The sequence below is a fragment of the Dictyostelium purpureum genome (assembly GCF_000190715.1).
Source record: "Dictyostelium purpureum unplaced genomic scaffold DICPUscaffold_26, whole genome shotgun sequence".
In the NCBI taxonomy this organism is placed as follows: domain Eukaryota; phylum Evosea; class Eumycetozoa; order Dictyosteliales; family Dictyosteliaceae; genus Dictyostelium; species Dictyostelium purpureum.
Window position 1 is genome coordinate 61144 of NW_003519363.1, and position 20843 is coordinate 81986.

The window sequence follows — 20843 nt, forward strand, 5'->3', positions numbered from 1 at the left end:
AAAATAGTAATAAAGATATTTTATTGTATTTTATTATAATTAAAATTTAATTTTTTTTAAAGTTTTATTAATAGAACCTATGTATATATTGTTTGATTTATCAAAATCGAATGTTTTAATAAAATCATCTGATTTATAAATTATATTGTTTTCTATTGTTGCAGTTGTTGTTTCACCATCTACAAATGATTTAATATCTAGTGATTTGATGTATGTATCATCTGAAATACTTAATAGTTGTTTATTGTTGGCTGGGTTGAATGATAGTTGGTTGATTGCTAATTCATGTTGTTTACATTTTCTTTCTATAGCAGAGTTTCTAATATCGTATTGTTTAATATCACCATTCTTCAAACCTACATAAAAAATATTTTCATTTTCAATATCCCAACAACATGACAATACTGCAATGTTTGATTCTTTAATAAAAGCACTTTTAATATCTTGTTCGTTACTGTTTATATTGATTCTAGAGTCCCAAACAACAATACCATTATCTGAAACTGATAAAAATAAATCATTTGATGTTTTTGACCATAATGACATATTGACTTTTTTATAATGTACTAAAATAAAATAAATAATGTAGTTAGTATTTTTATTATTATTAATTTTATGGTTTATTATCAAACTTACTATTAAATTGGGTAACTGTTGAGTGTGTATTTAAATCATATTGCTTAATTATTTTGTCCCAACCTGATGACAACAATTGTTGTGTATTTTCATTATGGTTCAAATGTGATATAATGTTGTTATGATGTCCATTTTTAAATAAAATATCATCATCATTTTCACTATAAATATTTTCTTCTTTTTCTGTATTTTTATTGTCTTTTGTTGAGTCTACTAAATAGATATTAGAGTCATCAGCAGATACAACACACTTATTTGGTTTTATCCATTCTATGCAAGTGACTCCAGAGTAAAAGTCTATTGATTGTTTTGATGAGGGTTCTTTTTCTTCTTCCAATGATTTGGATTCAAAAATTTCAACACTACCATTCCAATTTGTATTTGTTAAACTTGATGTACATAATCCTAATAAACTTTTATCTTTATTAAAACTGATATTGCACACGGATTTATCAAACTTTATAGTATCCATATTTTATTTAATGATAATCAAACGATAATATGAATTTATAAATTTTAAAAAAAATGGTGAAAAAAAAAAAAAAAAAAAAAATTGAAAAAAAAAAAAAAAGATTTTTAAATTCATAAATAAAAAAATATTAAAAATAATCTGATGATTTTTATTATGGGTTCCAAATGGATAGGCACTTGTCATAGAATGAACAGCAACCAATATGTTGCTTATCATTGTTTTTGTTGTATGACCAATCAACACCATATGCAATTGACTTGTGTGGACCTTCGTATGAATTTATAACTTGAAGTGTTGAGAAATCGTTTTCGCTTTCAGATTCCAAAACATGGAAACCACCACCCATACATGCGGTAACTAATTGGTTTTTATTGTATGGGTGCCATTTAACACGCCAAACACCACCTCCAAGTGAATCGGTTTGAACTAAAGGTTGTCTCATTGATCTTAAATCCCAAATTCTTAAGCATTCATCATAAGAACCTACAGCAACTATATTTTCCATTGATGGGTGACAATGTATCGAAGTTACACCCATATCGCATTTCTTTGTAATTGTATTCATTGGAGCATTATCATTCTCTTCTACTGCTATTCTAGTATCCCATATTTTAAATTTACAATCGTCACCGCCTGAAAAAACAATTGATTCGTTGTGATAATTAAATGCACAGATCCAAGCTTCATAGTCGTGTGCTTTCCATCTTGAAATTGCATTGTCTAATGAGTTTACATCGAAAATGCCTACTTTGCCATCGCTAAAACTAACTATTACTTTTGAGCCGCTTACATTCCAATCTAAAGATAATGACAATATACCACTGTCCAACGATATTTCGGATGATTTTAAAAGTTCAAGCTGCTTTTCTTGTTGTTTAAAATTATATATATTTAATTCACCTCTTGACATTACAACACCCAATTGCTCACCACTTTTATTCCATTTCATATCCAATATACCGCTGTTATAATTTATGGATTGAGTTTCTTTAAAATTTGGTAGCTCCTCATTGCCTTGGGATGGTTCTTCAATTTCGAATAAATATAGTTTTCCTTTTCTTCTTTCTTTGTATTCGGTGTCACCTTTTTCTATTTCATATGTGCCACAAACAAATAAATTATTTTGATTAGGATAAAATTCTACACTGTCTGATGTATAGTCCAGATGTTTATAATTTAAATTGGTTGTTGCTGTTGTCATTTATCTCGTTTTTTAAATTTCTTTTTTTTTTAAATAAACAAATTAAATATAAAATAAAAAAATAAAAATAAAATTTTTTATTTTTTTTTTTTATTTTTTAAAATTTTTTTAAATATTTTTTTTCATTTACTAATTTTGTTTTACTCCAAACAATACATAAAGATGTGTAAACATATTCTTGTAAGAATCTTTACAAATTAACAACATTATCAATAGCAACAGCAATAGCATTAATAACAACAAAATAATATTGTAATTTATAATTGGATTTTATATTAATATAAAATAATTTATTATAGAACGTTCAAGTACAAATTAGAGCTGTATGTTGTAAAAAATGGTTCGATTGTCATGAATGCCACAGAGAGGTATCAGATCACGAAATTTATAAGAGCGATGAAATAGTATTTGCATGCAAAAAATGTAAAAAGGTTTTTAGAAAAAATCTCAAAGCTTTTGAGGAGGCCGATGAATACTGTCCACACTGTGACAATCACTATTATCTTGATGCTGTTCAACCTAAAGCTAAAGTAGTTTTCGATTTGGATGGTGATGAAAGAACTAAAACTTTATTCCACGACCCAAGACAACAAAGAATGGATAAATCAATGTATGATGGTCAAGTTTATGAACAATAAATTTGATAAAGTTATCACATATAAAAAAATAAATAAAAAACACCACATGTAAATAATATTAAACAAAAACAAAAAGAAACAAAACTAGATTTAAAAGATTTTTTTATTTTTTATTTATTAAATAAAAATTGGATTTACATTATTTATTTATTATTTTTGTTTTTTTTTTTTTATTTTTTATTTTTAACAGTATTAATACTGTGAGTGGAGTGTTGTGAGATTATTTGGTAATGTGAGTTTTGCAAGACTATTTGGTAATGTGCCGAGTGTAATTACTTTAAACATTAATGACACGTGAAAGTTTTTGAATTCTATTTAATAAATTGTCACTTTGTTGAAGAGTAGTTTTATATAATTGATTCTTGACATCACTTCTTGTAGTTTCGATGACACCAGAAACTTTATCAACTTTGCAATTTAAACGACCAGCAGCAACAAAACGTGATAATTCTTTATCAATGAAGTCGACAGAGACACCAAATTGGTTGGAAATTGATTCTAATTTTACAGATGAATATGATTCTAAATATTGAGTATAAGCAAGAATTCTCATTTCTCTAGTGAAGAAACGTGAGTGTTCAGCTAAATATCTATCACCTTTGATATCATCAGAGAAATGGGCTATATTTATATCAATAAAATAAATGAATAATGGTTAGAATTTATTATTATTACTGCTATTATAATTTATATTATTATTATTATTTTGTTTTAGTTATTTTCTTTTATAAATTAAAAAAACATACCTAAAGCGCTAAAGAAATTAGCATAATCACCATTATAGAAAGATAATAATAAATCTTGAAGTCTTGGTACATCGTTAATAACTGATAAGACATCTGGTGAGTCAATAACTTTTTGTTTTAATGAAACTCTGTCTAAATGTAAGAGTGAAGTGAAAACTAAATATTCTACGAATCTGCTGTATTCTATGAATTCGACAGAGGTAAAACTGGCAACTGTTTCTAAAAAGAGGTTGGAGGCTTCTTCGAACTTTCTAATAGACATTAAATAAACTGCCTCATAAGTCTTTAAACGATTCTTTTTATCCCAATCACCACCTTCTTCAACTAATGATTTAGCTTTTTCGAGATTTCTTGTAACGAGATCGTGATCCATCCAAAAAATACCCATTCTAATTAATGTAAATACAATATCTAATTTTTGACCTAATGGTACTGTTTTTTCAAATGTTTGTCTAAAAAATTCGACTGCTGATGACTTTAGATTTTAAAAAAATAAAATAAAGTGAATTAGTAATATGTTTAATAATGATTTTAATTGGGCTATTATAATTTTTTATATTTTTATAGAGATACTTACTTTATCACCAATACGACAATAATAATCAGATTTGGCTAAATAGGCTTCTCTAATTTCAGATTCACCAAAATTTTCGACACTATCCTTAATTTTTTCGTCTAATTTCTTTAATTCATCTTGGTTTTCAGCTTTTAATCTTTCAGCTAATGCTGAATCTTCTGTCCATTTTAATGATTCTACTAAATGTTTATATAATGGTAACATTTCTAAATTAAAAATTAAAAGTATTAGTATTAATATTTATTATATAGTTTATTATTTATAGTATTGTTTGATGATATGATTTCTTACTCTTTTCTTCTATTTGACCAATTAATTTTTTATATGATTCTGATCCTGTTTTACCTTCTAATTTAACAGTGAAAATTAAATCAGCGATATCTAAATCTGGTAATTTCTTAATATCATCTTCCATTTTGATGTGTTATATATATTATTTATAAAAGAAAAAAAAAAAGTTGTGTGTGTAAGAAAAAAAATTATAAAATAACAATTAATTAAAAAAAAATTTTGAACTGCAAAAAAAAATTAAAAAAAAATTAAAATAAAAAATTAAAAAAAAATTAAAAAAAAGAGAAAAAAAAAAAAATTAAATTAAAAAAAAATTTCTAAAAAAACAAATAAAAAAAAAAAGTGATTAAAAGTGATTTATTTGTGTGATCATAATGACCCAAAATAATTTATTTTATTTATTTATTTTTATTTAACATGAAGTTTTTGGTTTATATTGTCGGAATCTTCCAAATATAATATACCCTATAATTACACCAATGATTACTGCAAAAAATAATGCTATATTAAAACCCATTATAATTAACATTAAAACTAAACTCATTGTCATTTCCAAGCCATGCAAAAAACCTCTCTAAAAAAAAAAATAAGTGATTAGTATTGATATAAAAATTTTAAAATTAATTTTTAAAATACATACAATTATATCTTTTTTTGTGAATTGAGGGTAATATCCATCCAAAAATGAGGATGAAATATAGTTTTTCTCTTCGTCTATATTTTTACTGCTTTGTATATCGATACCATTTGAACTATTGTTTTTGCTCCATCGGATTTCTAGTATTGTTCTTAATGATTTAATAAATTCGTAAAATATTGAAAATAATAAAATTGCAATCCATGATCCAATAAACTCTCCAACATTATTTGTTTTCCACGATTCGAATAAAATGCCTTCTTTATAACTGAACCCAAAATGACTTCTCATATTACAAAAATTTTTTTTATATTTTTCTTTTTTGAAAACACATGTGGGTGTGGGAAGTGTTTTAATTTATTGTTTATAAAATTCTATTTATAAATTAATAATATTTATTATTATAATATACAGTGTTATTTTATATTTATTTATAGATAAAACTATTTTATATATTTTAAGATATTTAAAATTATAATAGTTTTAAAATAATTATTTTGAAAAAAAAAAATTGAAATTCTTAACACCATTTTTTATTTTTAAAATTATAAATCAAGTAAACACACAAACAACCCCCACTATATATAAATAAAAATTAATAATTTAATATTAATATTCAAATACTATAAAAAAAGATATAATATTTTTACCATTAATATTAATAAATGATGTTCTTAATATTTATATATGTATTTTTTATTGGGGTTATTATCAACTTAAACTTTAATTAAATTAATTTAAAATAATAGGAGAATTGGGTGGTAATTTAAAAAAAAAATATTTTTTTTTTTTTTTTTTTAAATTTTTTTTTTTTAAATTTTTTGTAATTAATTTTAAAAAAAAAAAAAAAAAGGTGATACGCGGACAGTTGTACGGCAGTAAATCATAGGCACATAGAATGACAAAGGATCAAAAAAGAGTTATTATGGTTACCGGTGGTAGTGGATTGGTAGGTAAAGGAATAGAGACATATGCTAAATCATTAAATAGACCAAATGACTCATGGGTATTTTTAAGATCTTCCGATGGCGATCTTAAAGATAAAGAAGCCACAAGAACCATTTTCAAAAAATATAATCCAACTCATGTTATCCATTTAGCAGCTCGTGTTGGTGGTCTTTTCAGCAATATGAAATATAAAGTTGAATTTTTTAGAGAAAATATTGCAATTAATGATAATGTCTTAGAATGTTGCAGAGAATTTAATGTATGTAAAAATAATATATATAGATAAAAATATTTCTTGTATTGGAAAAAATAAAATAAAATAAAAATAAAAAAAATAAAATTGCTTACCCTTCAACTTTATTAAATATAGATTGTTAAATGTGTTTCATGTTTATCAACTTGCATCTTTCCAGATAAAACTACATATCCAATAGATGAAACTATGGTGCATAACGGCCCACCACATCCATCCAATGAAGGCTATGCATACGCTAAAAGAATGATCGATGTTTTAAATAGAGCATATAATGAAGAGTATGGTTGTAAGTTTACAAGTGTAATTCCAACAAATATTTATGGCCCACATGATAACTATCATTTACATGACAGTCATGTTATTCCAGGCTTAATTCACAAGACATATTTAGCAATGAGTAAGGGTTTTAAATGGATAAGTTTTATTTATAGATAGCAATTTTAATTAATTTTTTTATTTATTATTTTTTTAAATTTAGAAAATAATCAAGATTTAACTATTATGGGTAGTGGCAAACCACTCCGTCAGTTTATTTATTCATTAGATTTAGCAAAATTATTTGTTTGGGCTTTGGATAACTACGAAGAGCTCTCACCAATTATTCTTTCAGTTGGCGAGGAGGATGAAATTTCAATTGCTGATGTTGCTCATTTGATCGCCGAGGCAATGGATTTCAAAGGTAAGTTAATTTTTGACACAAGCAAAGCAGATGGCCAATTCAAAAAAACTGCATCCAATCACAAATTAAAATCTCTTTATCCAGATTTAACTTTTATTCCAATAAAAGACGCAATTAAAGAAAGTTGTAAATGGTTTATTGAAAATTATGATACTTGCAGAAAATAAAAACAATCAATTATAAAAAAAGTATTAATACTATACCAATAATTTAATAAAATAAATTATAATTATTCCTAAATATTTATTTTAATTTACTTCTTATTTTATTTTAATTTATTTTTATTTTTTATTTTAAAATTTTTTTATTTTTTTTTTTTTTCGTTTTTTTATATTTTAATATTTTTTTTTTATTTATTTATTTTTTATAATTATATAATTTATACTTTTAAATATGTCTTTTTTACCAAATAAAAGAAAGAAGGAAGAAATTGAAAGTGATGGTGAAGAAAATAAAGTAGATTTAGAAAAGTTAAAAAAAGAATTTAAAGATTTATACAGACAAATTACAGACGAAGATGACAAAATTGATTTTATAAGTTTTGTATGTCAACATTTAAATGTTACAGTCGAGCCAATCAAACCACCAAAAGAAGAAAGCAAACAAGACATTCGTTTACAAACCATTATTAGAGATTTAAAAGATATTTTACCAATTACCTCTGAAGCACCAAATGAAAAGATTATAATTCCAAAGAATGTTTCATTTGAAGGTTACACCAAAGAAAACACAATTAATGTCGATGGTTTCTTGTACACTGAAGAAGATGTTGACGAATTAATAGACGCAGGTGAATTAAAAAACAATTATTGTTCCGACTGTGGTTCAAAATCAATTATACCAACCAGTTAGTATTTGTATATAATCATTTAATAATTATTAGTAAATATTAATTCATTTTTTTATTTTATTACCACCATAGATTTTGTATCACATTCAACTACACCAAATCAAATTAAATATATGTTTAGTGAAAATGTTTTAGGTGATTTAAAGGATAAGGTAGTATTGGATATTGGATCACGTTTAGGTTCTTTATTATACACAGGTTATTTATTTAGTGACGCAAAGGAATTAATTGGTATCGAAATTAATGAATATTTTTCAAAACTTCAAAAAGATTTTATTTCAAAATACAAAATGGGTGATCGTGTATCTGTAATTCATGGTGATATTTTAAAACATAAAGAAATACTTGCAAAATCAGATGTAATCTATATGAATAATGTTTTAGAGTTCTTCCAAGAGGATAAAAAGAAACATATCGAGTTTTGGGAATATATTCAAGCTAATACTAAATCAAAAAAAGGCATGAAGATTTTAACCATCCCATCAATCGAAGAAACTTTTAAAAATAATAAAATCCCATTAAAATTAAAAGGTTGGTTAAAGAAAGTACCATTGGACTCTCCAGTACCAGAAGACGATAGAACTTTTGAAGACTATAAAGAAATTCATTTATATACTGTTGTTTAAATATAAATAAAATAAAATTATTTCATAAATAAAAAAAAAAATAAAAAAAAAATAAAAAAAAACTCTTTTCAAATAATAATCAAAATTATTTTTAAAATTTAAAAAAAAAAAAAAAAAATTGTCCCATATATTATTTGTTTTATTTTATTTTATTTAAAAAATTTATGTATAATTTTTAATTTGTCGCATATTTTATGTGTGACTAAGTAGATTAAAGTATAAATGCTTTGAATTTATCGAGAATCCCTTTTTCTCCCCCCCTAATAAATTAAAAGAAAAAAAACATTGAATTATTATTAATTAAAATATATAATATATAGTTTAAAAGATTAAAATGTTTAAATTTTATTTTATTATAATAAATAATAATATTAATATAGTTTCTTTTTAAATAGTTTTATATTTAATATTGGTTTTCTATGAAGGTTTTAATATAGGTTGTTATATAGGTTGTATTTCCTTAAGCAATAATTGTAAATTGGATTGGAGAACTTGATGCAACAATATAACCAAATTCGATTGATTGGCCTGGAGTTAAAGTTGGATTCCATGAAAGAGTCCATGTATTACCAGCACCACTATCTAAACCCCAAATTTGTTGTGGAATCTTATCTGAACGAAGTTTTGGACTATTAGTATTTGTTGATCCACCATTTTTAATTGTACCATCAACTACCATATAGTTGCTTGTACCATCAAACCATGTTTGTCTTACTACTTGGTTAATAATGATATTTGATGAACCACTTGTTGATCCTGTAGTTGTTACACTACCAGTTGTTGCACTACCAGTTGTTGCAGAGCCAGTTGTTGCGCTACCAGTTGTTGCACTACCAGTTGTTGCGGAGCCAGTTGTTGCACTACCAGTTGTAGAGGGTTTTCCAGTTGTACTGGCAACACCAGTTGTTGCTGGAGCAGTGGTAGTTGAAACAGCGCCTATTTGTTAGAAATAAATGTTAATAAATTTAAAATAAAATAAAAAAATAAAAAGTAAAATAAAAAAGTAGAAAGAGAAAGAGAAAGAGAGGTAAAATTTAATTTTAAATTTAAATTAAATTCTATATTTTAATTTTTTTTTAAAGAGGATAGAGTAAAGAAACTTTTTTTAAAAATAAAAAAAGATAAATAGTAGGAGATAGAAGATAGAGAGAAAGATAGAGAGAAGATTTTAATATTATATTTTAGTATTTACCTAAACAAATTTGATTTCCATTTGGTGTAAATTTAGTTGGACTTGAATTAATTCTATTTAAAACATTGACTGTATTTTGGTTAATTGATTTCCAATCAGCATAGAGTGGTGAGTCGGTATCGGCAGAGTCTGGGTTTAAAGAGAAGAAAAGATGGCTCTTGATATTTTTGTCATTTAAATAGGTAACAAATCTGTCCATCCATTTTTGATTTTTAGTGTTGTTTAATTTGCAACCCCATTCACCTAAAACGAGAGCATAGTAGTTGTTGTAGAGGAAACCAAATTGACTATCCCAAACAGTTGGCATATTTTCTGGGTAATCGGCAGTATTAAAGTATTCTTGATCGAAGACACTTGAGCAATAAGTGTGTGGGGCATAAACAAGACGGTCGGCTTGGTTCAAATAAACTGGGAAACATTGGACTGGTGACATATTACCTCCCCACCAATTGTTGTAATTATTAGAGCAAATAGCATTATTATTTTGGACACCCTCAATGAAATAAACACCGTTGAAGTTTGTGGCGGAACCAATTTGGTTTGAAATGGATGTGAATGCTTTATCAAAATCAGTTGCTGGATTTCCGGCTCCCCATGTAGCTGGGTCATGTGGTTCATTCTTAATATCCAAAGCCCATAAATTCCAACTAAAAAAAAAGAGCAAGAAATTAATATAAAATAAATATAAAAAATGAAATTTGTATTACTTACTATTGTTGGAATAATTTTGTTAATGTGATCCATGATTGGACTACTAATTCTGGAGTATAGTTTACACAAGCACCATCTACATTTGTAATACATTGAGTGGAATACCAAAGAGCAGAGATGTAATCTGATGGATCGAATCTGTGTTGTTCTAAAACTACTAAAATACCACGTTCACCAGATTTTTCGGTAATGTATTGAAGAACTTGAAGAGCTGTTTTACCACGAAGATTTGGATTGAGGCTGTAATTGATTTCATTTGGATAACGATTGTTTAAAATCATATCGACAGAGAATGGGAGACGAAGAGCATTGAATTTTAATTGGACCAATAAATCCAATAAAGCTTCGACTGATGTAGTTTTTAAACCACCTGGTGAAAAAGTACCAGTTTCCATACCGAACCAAGCTATACCCTGAATTGTGATTTGTTGATCGTTTAATGACAATTTGTTGTTTCCCGATCTCCAATTTAAATTATTTTTGTTGAAGCATTGTTGGGAAATGGCTGTATTTATCAATAAGCAAAATGCTATTGATATTAAAAATATATTTTTAAACATTTTAGTTTGGTTTTTATTATTTTTTTAGTTTTTTTTTTTTATTTTTTTATTTTTTTTAGAATTTGAAAAAAAGAATATTTTAATAAAAAGAATAAAAGAATAAAAGAATAAATTATTATTAATGTTTATTATTATTTATTGTTAAGATAAATTTAAACTGACAAATGATTTGAAATTTTATTTTGAATTTATATCTTTTTTTTCTTTTCCTTTTTTTTTTTTAAAATAATATTATTTAAAAGAAAAAATAAAAATAAAATAAATATACTAATGATTTTGATATATTATTGGCTTAATATATATTTATTAATTTATATTTAAGGGTGGTGATTATAAGTGTGGGTTTTCTTTTATTTGTTTATTTTGGGTGTGGGTATATGTATTATATATAATATTGATGTTAATTATTCCCAAAAGATTTAAATTAGATATATGTGGTATCTGTGTGTTTAATATATAATAAATTGGGGTTTGATAATTTCAATCAAACTAACAAACAAAAACAAACAATTTTTGAATTTTAGGTTTTTTTCTTTCACCACATATACAATTTTAAAAACTATACAATAAATTGAATTTACATGTTATATTATTAATTTTATTATTATTATTATTATTATTATTATTTTATTTAATTACACTTAAAAAACAACCACAAGGTTAAAACACACAAAAATAATAAAGTTGAAAAAAAAAAAAAAAAACCTATATATAGTATCCATGTAAATAGTAATGGGCTGCAAAAAATATATTAAAATACTAAACATTGCATTTTATTTTTTTGTGTATACACGTATATACCTTATATATGTATAATATATGAATATAATAATTATGATTATTAAAAAATAATAAAATTTAAATAAAAATTATAAAAAAAACACACTCACACCCCACATAATGTATGTAAGAAATAATTTCTATCATCACAAAAAATTTTAACCACTACAGAAACTTAAAAAATGAATTTTAATTTAAAAAATAGCAATAAAACAATACTTTTGTGTTTATTTTTTGAATAATTTTAAATTACATAAAAATACGTTAGGTATTAAATTAAGTAGTTTCGTCGTTAAGATCTATAATAATAAATCATTTTTGGAAGAACCAATACAATTATTTCTGGTCAATATTTCTTGATTTAAGGCTAAATAATTTTATCTATTATTTTTTTTTTTTTTCCCTTTTTATTTTTATTTTATTTTTTTCTTTTTCCTCAATTAGTTTTAAAGTATTATTTTAATGGCTTTTTTATAAATTTATTAAAAATTACAATATTGTCTAAATGCTGTTGTTTTGATGTCGCATTGTTGTTGTTGATAGTTTTGTTTTGTTTTTTTGTTGCTGTTATTGCTATTGTTGTATTGATTGTTGTTAATTTTAACTATTGTAATAATATCCCATTCACTCTGTAATGGGGGTAGATGATGAAGATTTTTTTATTGTGTGAATTATGATATATCTATATTAAATATTGGATATTATCACAAATATAGAACCTAATTATAATAATAATATCTTTTTACATTTTTTTTTTTTTTAATATTAAACTAAAAAAAAAAAAGTTTGAATTTATTTTTATACATCCAAATATTATTATAATTTGTAATAAAATATATAAAAAAAGAAAATAAAATGATTGTATTACAACTTACTTTAAATATAAAAACTATAATCATAAATACTAAACTAATAATTAGTATGTTTATATAAACTAAACATTATATATGATTATTACTTTATTTGGTAATTTCCTATTTTTTTAAAAAAAACAAATTATATTTTAATTAGATCCATTTTTTATTTGAATTAGATATTTTTATAAAATTAAAATATTATAATGACTTTATAAAAAACAAAAACTATTTTTTTCTTTTTATAATTTTTGAACATTTATTTATAAAATATTTCAATTACAACCACAATGATAATTTTTATGTCGATATTATTGACATAATTTTCGAATTTACCCATTTTATCGATTACAAATAAAATTTAAAAAATTTAATATTGATAACATAAACAATTTATCTAGCCGTAGTTTGGTTTATAGAAACTATGATTATAGAAATGAATTAATATTGTTACTACGAAAACTATTTTTTTTTTTTTTATATAAAATTTAAAAAAAAGATTTTTTAAAAATCTAAATTTTATTATTTTTTATTTTTTTTTTTTAAAATTTTAAATTTTTTATTTTTTTATTTATTTTTTTATAGTTTTCTTTCCTAATACCAGTGTTGTATTGCAGTTTTGTTGTATATAATTATTTATTTTAATTTAAATAAATAAAAAATGACAAATATACAAGATGTTGAATCACAACCACTTATAGATCATAAACATCATAACCATGACCACCATCACCATCACCATCACCACCATCAACATAATGCATCCTCTTCTCCCAAACCAATCGCCTCAATCGCCCCAATAACAACAACCTCACAACCAGCAACATCTTCACCAACAACTGCCAACTCTAAAAAAAGAATGAGTAGTTTAGATGTAGCTAGAGGTATTACAATTTTTGGTATGATTTTAGTAGATAACCAAGGTGGTCCAGATGTAATTTGGCCATTAAAAGAAACTGAATGGAATGGTTTATCAACAGCTGACCTTATTTTCCCATCTTTCCTTTTCATTTGTGGTTTTTCTGTTGCATTGGCTTTAAAGACTGCTAAAAATACAAGATCAAGTGGGTATATACAATTTTATTTTATTTTTTTTAATAAAATTTTAAAATTATTAACTTTTTATTTTTCTATTTTTAGCATGGTATAATATCATTAGAAGAACCTTTTTATTATTTTTTATTCAATGTTTTTTAAATTTAATGGCACATCATTTTGTATTTAGTTCATTTAGAGTTATGGGTGTTTTACAAAGAATTGCACTTTGTTATTTCCTCAGTTGTGTAAGCTTTTTATGTTTCCCTGTATTCTTGCAAAGACTTTTCCTTTTGGGAACAACTGTTACATACATCTCAGTAATGTATGCATTACCAGTACCAGGATGTGGTAAGGGTGTACTCACCCCAACTTGTAATGCTGGTGCATATCTCGATTTCAAAGTATTCGGTCCAAATATGTATGTATACCTTATTATTTTAACAACAGATAATACAATTGGCTAATTTTATTTATTTATTTATTTATTTATTAACAGGATACATCCTAATGATCCAGAAGGTTTATTATCTACATTAAGTGCATTTATTACAACTTGGATGGGTTTGGAATTTGGTAGAGTATTTACAACCTATTATAGAAAATATGACTATTCAAATGTTGACCTTATTGTAAGATGGATTGTTATGATTGCATTATTTATTGTACCCGCAATTGGTTTAGGTGCTACAGTTATGCCTTTCAACAAACTTATTTGGAGCTTTAGTTTTGCCCTATTTACAGTTGGTACTGGTGGTTGCCTAATTACAGTTGCATATATTTTAATTGATGTAATTGAATGGGGTAACAAAGCAAGACGTTTTATAGATCTTTTATCCAAACCCTTCATCTACATTGGAACAAATCCCATCACTATTTACTCTTTAATGATCTTTATCGAAATTCTTTTAATGTTTTATATTAAAACACACGATGGCACCTATTTATGGACAATGTCATATGAAATTCTCTATTTGTCTTGGTTAAAGAATGGATATCTTGCCTCCACCGTTTTTAGTTTAGGTTGGTTCGTCTTCTTTGACCTTATTGCATACCTAATGTTTAGAAACAAAATATTTATTAAACTCTAAAAAAAGATAAAAAAAAAGATAAAAAAAAAAGTTAATTATTTATTTATAAACTTTAAATTAAAGTTAAATAAATACAAAACCTATTTATAAATATTAAAAATATATTAAATTAATAAAATTAAATATCGAAATTACCAAAAAAAAAAAAAAAAAAGTGATTAAAATTATTGTTATCGTTTTTGGATCATCTGGAAGATTTTATCATTTTTCAAAATTTAAAAAAAAAAAATTTTAAAAAAAGCGCTCATTGTAATTTAAAAAAAAATTAAAAAATGTTTAAAAATTTTAAAGAAATTTAAAAAAAATTAAATTTATAAAATTAAATAAATTTTTTTTTTTTTTTTTTTTTTTTTCATTCAGCTATCATACCAATTTGATTATCATATAATGAACTACCAAATTCTTACTTTATTTCTTTTTCACATATCAATTATGAAATGAATTATAATAAAATAATATAAATGGAAAAATGATTTCTTTAAAAGGAAGAAGTGTTTAATTTAGAAAATTATTTATTTAAAAATTTGAAAATTAAAAAATTTTGAAAAAAAAAAACCTCCCCTGTTTCAAATTATTACCAATTTTGATTGTAGCAGATCTACATTTTTTCTGAAAATACAAATTTTACTTATTTTGGAATTGATGTTTTAAATAAATTAGGAAATAGTTATAGATTAATTAATTAATTAATTTTAAATTAAATTTTTTTTTTTAATTTTTTTTTAAAAAAACTAAAAAGTATTTAAAGAAAATAATTTCATAAATTTTTTTTTTTTTTCCATTATACCCCTTCCGGGAAAAATTCAAGGGGGGGTTGATCCCTTCCAGATTATCCAATTTTATTATATTCTTAATAGAAGGGAAGTTTTTTTTTGGGGCCATCCAAAAAAAAAAAAAAAAAAAAAAAAAAAAAAAAAAAAAAAAAAAAAAAAAAAATATTATCAAAGCATTTCGAGGATTTTTTAGCATTAAGACATATAAAAGATTTTTAGCATTAAAACTATCGAAGATTTTTTAGCAATAAAACTATCGAGGATTTTTTAGCATTTAAATACATAAAAGATTTTTTTAGCATTAAAGCTATCGAGGATTTTTTATCATAAAGACACATAAAAAGATTTTTAAGCATTAAAACTATCGAGGATTTTTTAGCATTAAAGCTATCGAGGATTTTTTAGCATAAAGACATATAAAAGATTTTTTTAGCATTAAAACTATAGAGGATTTTTTAGCAATAAAACTATGGAGGATTTTTTAGCATTTAAATATATAAAAGATTTTTTTAGCATCAAAGCTATCGAGGATTTTTTAGCACATAAAAGATTTTTAGCATTTAAGCTATCGAGGATTTTTTATCATTAAAACATATAAATTATTAGCATTAAAACTATGGAGGATTTTTTAGCATTAAAAAATATAAATGATTTTTTAGCATTAAAGCTATCGAGGATTTTTTAGCATTAAAGCTATCTTTTTATTGGATAAAAATAATTATTTTAGATTATTAAAGCATATCATTAAAAAAAAAAAAAAAAAAAAAAAAAAAAAAAAATTTTAATATATATCATTTAATTAAGTTTTCAATCGATTATCATTTGTTTTTTTATTGAATGTAATGATTATTGGTAGGTATTATGGATAATTAAAAAATATCAAGTAATGTGGATCATACAAAAATATCAAGTAATATGGATCATGCAAAAGTATCAAATATTTAGCATTTAAAAAATAAAAAGTAATATGGATCATAAAAAATATCAAAAATTATATATCATTTAAAAAATATCAAGTATAGAAATCAAATTTGAAAGAAATAGAATATAAATATAGATAAAAATAAAAATAAACATATCAACTATTGTGTAACATCCAAATTTATCAAAGACTATTTAGCAGCAGCAACAAGAAACAAGTGCTTTAAAAAAATTTTAGCCTTATCAAGTCAAATTTTAGCTTTGTCAAGTCATATTTGCATTACATTTATTTGTTGTTTTTTATTCACCCATTACATTTCATTTCATTCTATTATCAATATGGTGGTTAATTATGTATTCTGCGTGGTGGGATAAATAATTAACCATTCGGCTCTAATATACTGACCAACTACATTTATTTGTTGTTTTTTTATTCACCCATTACATTTCATTTCATTCATTTCATTCATTTCATTCATTTCATTCATTTCATTCATTTCATTCATTTCATTCATGGTATAATAAGTATAAAGTAATTATGTTATTGTATCATTTAAACATATCAAATATATCAAGTAGTGTGTAACATTCAAGAATATTAAATATAATGGATCATTAAAAACTATTAAGTATTGTAACATTCATAAATAAATAAAATATTGGTAATAATATCATTATATTTTTTCATTATACACATTCAGGTAAATTCAAGTGGGTTTGATCATTCAAGATTATCAAGTTTTATTATTATTATTCAACTATAGTTTTTTTATTTTGATACCATAATTTTATATCATTATAAACATTTCAAGAATATACAATTGGATTGGATCATTCAATAGTATAAAGATTTATTGTATAATGATTATAAGGTAAGTATTTTATTGGATCATTAAAACATATCAAGTATTGTGTAGCATTCAAGAATATAAAATTTTGTGGATCATTAAAATTTTCAAGAATTATCAAATATTATTGATAATTAAAAATATCAAGTGTTGTTTATCATTTATATATATAAATATCTACTATTGTGTATCGTTATTTCTTTCTATATAGAAAGAAATAATTTTAAAAAAAAAAACTTTTAAATTAATAAAAAAAAAAAATTGCAAAATAAACAAAAAAAAAAAATTAATATAAAATTATAAAAATACAAACTAATAAATGTAATGAAAATATTTTATTCACCACCTACATTATTTGTTGTTTTTTTTATTCACTCGTTTCATTTCTTCTCATTCAATTATCGCTTAATCTACTCTCTATAGGTATTTTGATTAAATAGATACTAATCTGGGCTAATAGTATAAAAAATTTAAATAAATAAAATAATGGTATTAATACAATTTTATTATCTTTCAAAATTAATTATAAAATCTTTAAAAAAAAATTTTTTATTTAATTTTTGGGATTTATTTTTTTTTTTTTGAAAGTTTAATAATTAATTAAATTTTTTTAAAAAAAAGAGATTAATATTAATTTTATCAATATGGTTTTGTGAAGTTTTTTCATGCTAACGATAATTGGTGAAAACTGAGAATAACGATAATTTTTAATCACTTAAAAAAAATAAAAAAAATTTTTTGTTTTTTGATTATTAATTTATCTATGGATACTTTTAAAATCATATAATACAAAATCCAATTTTATATTTTCTATATTTTTACCTACACTATAAGTTTTATTTACTTTATTAATCTTTTCTTAATTTGGGTTTTATTATTTATTTTTTTTTTATTTTTAAATTTTTTTTTTTTTTTTTTTCAAAAATTTTAAATTTTAAATATTTTTATTTTTTTCATTTAAATACAAAACACTAAATAATATAATATTAAAAAAATGGTTAAACAATCAATCACCTTAAAAGCTGAAACTGAAGAAATCGAAAATATCTACCCATGCACCGATAAAGTTTTCTTTGTTAAAATTAAATGTTCAAACTGTGGTGAAACCCCAGATAAATTTATTGGTTTAGATAAATCAGTAAGTAGTTTAGTTTATTATGATTATGATATATAGACTTTAATACAAACTAACCTTTTTAAATTTAGAATATTGAAGTCGTTGGTAAATCAAATGTTAATTTATTAAGTAGGTTTATAATGCAAAATAATTAAAAAGAATATACTGCAATATATTTAATTTATAATAATAATAATAATAATATAATAATATAAATTGATTACTAATATTATTTTAATTTTTATTATTAGTGAAATGTAAGGGTTGTAATAGAGAAAATAGTATTGTAGTTGAAGAAACTAATTATTCAGAAAGAACCATCGAATCAGAAAAATCATTTGAAATTGCCAGATTTGATTGCAGAGGTGTTGAAATTGAAGAATTTGATCCAAGAGTAAATACCATTTTATAAATATCAAAAAAAAAAAAACCTATTTTTAACTTTTTATTTATTTTTAACTAGGATGCTTGGATTGTCGTTTCATCATCAGGTAAAAAATATAATGATGTCGATTTAACAGAGTAAATATTCATAAATTATAGATAGAAAAAGGAAATTGCAAAAAGGAAATACTAATTCATTACCCTCCTATACCAAAAACAGAAAAGAATGGTCAGAATTCGAAGAATCATCTTCACTTTCATTAACTATTTTAGAACTTGAATCCCAAATTAACAAAGTAAAATAAAACAATAATAAAACAATAATATATTTTAAAAAAAAGATAAAAAAAAAAAAAAACCTTTAAAGGCCTTATTCATTTAATTTTATTGATTTTATTTTAATTTGGTGAAATGACGCCATAGCAAAAAACCCTTTTTTGTTTTTATATTTACATAAAAAAAAAAAAAAAAATTTTTTTGAATTTTTTTGAATTTTTTTTTTTTTTAAAATTTTTTAAAAATTTTATTTCTTTTTTTTTCATTTATAATATTTTTTTATTGTTGGAAAATAAACACAAAATAAAATGATCAGATTTTCAACTAAATTATTAAGATGTTCAAGCATCATCAATGTATGTGAATCATACTAGAAATAGTAGTATATAGAGAAATAAATACTAATAATAGGTATCATTTTTATGTATTTTTTTATTATTCACTATTTAGAAACCAACCACCACCATCAATTTACAAAGATCATTTTTATCAACTACTAAATTAAATATTACACCAAAAAATCAATTTTCAATTCAAAAACGTAATTATGCCTCAAATAATGATGAAGATGAACCATGGTTATTAGAAAAATTAGATCCAACCCAACTCAGAGAAGATCACCCAGGTTATCCATTCTCAAATTTAATTGACCCAAACCTCCCACAATTCACTCTTGAAGAAGTTGCCAAACACAACACCAGAGATGACTGTTGGTTAATTATCAATGAAAAAGTTTATAATGTTACTTCATATGTTTCAAGTCATCCAGGTGGTGATATGATTTTACAAGTAATTATCATTTATTATCTAAAGTACAACTTAAAAAATTCATACTAACATTTATTTATTTATTCATTTGTTTATTTATTTATTTATTTATTTATTTATTTATAATTAACACATATTGATTTCACTTATGTAATTAACTCAACATTTTACCAACAATCAATATTATGACCAAACAAACAATTAAATTCAAATATTTTTTTTTTTTTTTGAAATTATAAAGAATGCAGGCGGTGAATCAACCACATTATTCACTCTCGCACCAATGACTAAATATGCACATATCATTATGAAGGATTTCCATATTGGTTATTGTAAACATGAAAGAAGATTTGATGGTTTCACCCCAAGACAACACGAAGAACACCATTAATTCCCATTTTTATAATATATATAAATAATAAACAAAATTGCAAAACAAAATTATACAACAAACCAATCCCAAATATCACAACAAACAAAATCAATACAGACAAACAACAAACAAAACAACCATTAAATGTTACAAATATAACTTTACTAATTTCTTTTTCTAAAAAAAAAAGAAAAAAATAAAAAAAAAATAAAACAAAAATTTCAAAAAAAATAATAAAAATAAAAATAATCTTGGACACATTATGATAAAAAATTATTTGATTGTTTTATTTCTTTTTTAAATTTAAAATTTTTTTTAATTTAATTGTTTCATATTTAAAAATAGATATTTAATTTTATTTATTTAATTTTTCATTTTTAATAATTTGCATCATTTTAATAAATAATAATTAGGTGTTTTTAAATTTTAACGAACTTCTAAAAACGCACTGTGATTTCAAAAGTGGTGAGTCCCATTTCATAAAAAAAAAAACGAAAAAAATTTTTTTAAAAAATTAAATTTAAAAAAAAAAAAAAAAATTTTAAAATTATTTTTTTCATTTCATTTCATTTTATTTTTTTTTATATTTATTGTTATTGCATA

General features: G+C 23.0%; 12 protein-coding genes across 12 annotated transcripts; 7 read left to right on the plus strand and 5 right to left on the minus strand.

Moving 5' to 3' along the window:
* Positions 1 to 39: 39 nt before the first annotated feature.
* DICPUDRAFT_148303 (uncharacterized protein) lies at positions 40 to 1108 on the minus strand (the record flags this gene model as incomplete). The annotated part of the gene is made up of 2 exons (XM_003284487.1): positions 40 to 566; positions 637 to 1108. 2 exons carry the CDS (start codon positions 1106 to 1108, stop codon positions 40 to 42), a joined length of 999 nt encoding a protein of 332 aa, XP_003284535.1.
* A 151-nt stretch (positions 1109 to 1259) lies between these two features.
* On the minus strand, positions 1260 to 2309 carry DICPUDRAFT_75478 (uncharacterized protein; the record flags this gene model as incomplete). The annotated part of the gene is made up of 1 exon (XM_003284488.1): positions 1260 to 2309. The coding sequence occupies one exon, from the start codon at positions 2307 to 2309 to the stop codon at positions 1260 to 1262; it is 1050 nt and encodes a 349-aa protein (XP_003284536.1).
* Positions 2310 to 2471: 162 nt separating this feature from the next.
* On the plus strand, positions 2472 to 2947 carry DICPUDRAFT_27789 (uncharacterized protein; the record flags this gene model as incomplete). Its single annotated transcript, XM_003284452.1, has 2 exons — positions 2472 to 2489; positions 2609 to 2947. 2 exons carry the CDS (start codon positions 2472 to 2474, stop codon positions 2945 to 2947), a joined length of 357 nt encoding a protein of 118 aa, XP_003284500.1.
* Positions 2948 to 3132: 185 nt separating this feature from the next.
* DICPUDRAFT_53005 (26S proteasome non-ATPase regulatory subunit 6) lies at positions 3133 to 4685 on the minus strand (the record flags this gene model as incomplete). The annotated part of the gene is made up of 4 exons (XM_003284489.1): positions 3133 to 3568; positions 3694 to 4168; positions 4271 to 4476; positions 4562 to 4685. 4 exons carry the CDS (start codon positions 4683 to 4685, stop codon positions 3225 to 3227), a joined length of 1149 nt encoding a protein of 382 aa, XP_003284537.1. The 3' UTR covers positions 3133 to 3224.
* A 288-nt stretch (positions 4686 to 4973) lies between these two features.
* DICPUDRAFT_148307 (uncharacterized protein) lies at positions 4974 to 5489 on the minus strand (the record flags this gene model as incomplete). Its single annotated transcript, XM_003284490.1, has 2 exons — positions 4974 to 5135; positions 5202 to 5489. 2 exons carry the CDS (start codon positions 5487 to 5489, stop codon positions 4974 to 4976), a joined length of 450 nt encoding a protein of 149 aa, XP_003284538.1.
* A 571-nt stretch (positions 5490 to 6060) lies between these two features.
* DICPUDRAFT_96732 (uncharacterized protein) lies at positions 6061 to 7330 on the plus strand. The gene is made up of 3 exons (XM_003284453.1): positions 6061 to 6405; positions 6517 to 6799; positions 6881 to 7330. Exons 1-3 carry the CDS (start codon positions 6097 to 6099, stop codon positions 7246 to 7248), a joined length of 960 nt encoding a protein of 319 aa, XP_003284501.1. The 5' UTR covers positions 6061 to 6096; the 3' UTR covers positions 7249 to 7330.
* A 144-nt stretch (positions 7331 to 7474) lies between these two features.
* On the plus strand, positions 7475 to 8557 carry DICPUDRAFT_75483 (uncharacterized protein; the record flags this gene model as incomplete). Its single annotated transcript, XM_003284454.1, has 2 exons — positions 7475 to 7928; positions 8004 to 8557. 2 exons carry the CDS (start codon positions 7475 to 7477, stop codon positions 8555 to 8557), a joined length of 1008 nt encoding a protein of 335 aa, XP_003284502.1.
* A 460-nt stretch (positions 8558 to 9017) lies between these two features.
* On the minus strand, positions 9018 to 11020 carry DICPUDRAFT_148310 (uncharacterized protein; the record flags this gene model as incomplete). Its single annotated transcript, XM_003284491.1, has 3 exons — positions 9018 to 9493; positions 9750 to 10396; positions 10461 to 11020. 3 exons carry the CDS (start codon positions 11018 to 11020, stop codon positions 9018 to 9020), a joined length of 1683 nt encoding a protein of 560 aa, XP_003284539.1.
* Positions 11021 to 13504: 2484 nt separating this feature from the next.
* Positions 13505 to 14780, plus strand: DICPUDRAFT_18260 (uncharacterized protein; the record flags this gene model as incomplete). The annotated part of the gene is made up of 3 exons (XM_003284455.2): positions 13505 to 13718; positions 13795 to 14110; positions 14189 to 14780. Coding segments are annotated over 3 exons (1122 nt in total), but the record flags the coding sequence as incomplete, so codon positions are not given.
* Positions 14781 to 15992: 1212 nt separating this feature from the next.
* On the plus strand, positions 15993 to 16142 carry DICPUDRAFT_27785 (uncharacterized protein; the record flags this gene model as incomplete). Its single annotated transcript, XM_003284456.1, has 1 exon — positions 15993 to 16142. A coding segment is annotated over one exon (150 nt), but the record flags the coding sequence as incomplete, so codon positions are not given.
* A 2174-nt stretch (positions 16143 to 18316) lies between these two features.
* On the plus strand, positions 18317 to 18965 carry DICPUDRAFT_148314 (uncharacterized protein; the record flags this gene model as incomplete). The annotated part of the gene is made up of 4 exons (XM_003284457.1): positions 18317 to 18460; positions 18529 to 18568; positions 18691 to 18833; positions 18903 to 18965. 4 exons carry the CDS (start codon positions 18317 to 18319, stop codon positions 18963 to 18965), a joined length of 390 nt encoding a protein of 129 aa, XP_003284505.1.
* A 442-nt stretch (positions 18966 to 19407) lies between these two features.
* On the plus strand, positions 19408 to 20258 carry DICPUDRAFT_75487 (uncharacterized protein; the record flags this gene model as incomplete). The annotated part of the gene is made up of 3 exons (XM_003284458.1): positions 19408 to 19455; positions 19550 to 19888; positions 20109 to 20258. The coding sequence occupies 3 exons, from the start codon at positions 19408 to 19410 to the stop codon at positions 20256 to 20258; spliced, it is 537 nt and encodes a 178-aa protein (XP_003284506.1).
* Positions 20259 to 20843: the final 585 nt, after the last annotated feature.

What these genes read in the sequence shown, in the direction of transcription:
- DICPUDRAFT_96732 (XM_003284453.1), top strand. Translation starts at nt 6,097, where the DNA reads ATGACAAAGGATCAAAAAAGAGTTATTATGGTTACCGGTGGTAGTGGA. An exon ending in AATGTTGCAGAGAATTTAAT is followed by an intron (nt 6,406 to 6,516) that starts GTATGTAAAAAT and finishes TATTAAATATAG; the next exon opens with ATTGTTAAATGTGTTTCATG. An exon ending in CAAGACATATTTAGCAATGA is followed by an intron (nt 6,800 to 6,880) that starts GTAAGGGTTTTA and finishes TTTTAAATTTAG; the next exon opens with AAAATAATCAAGATTTAACT.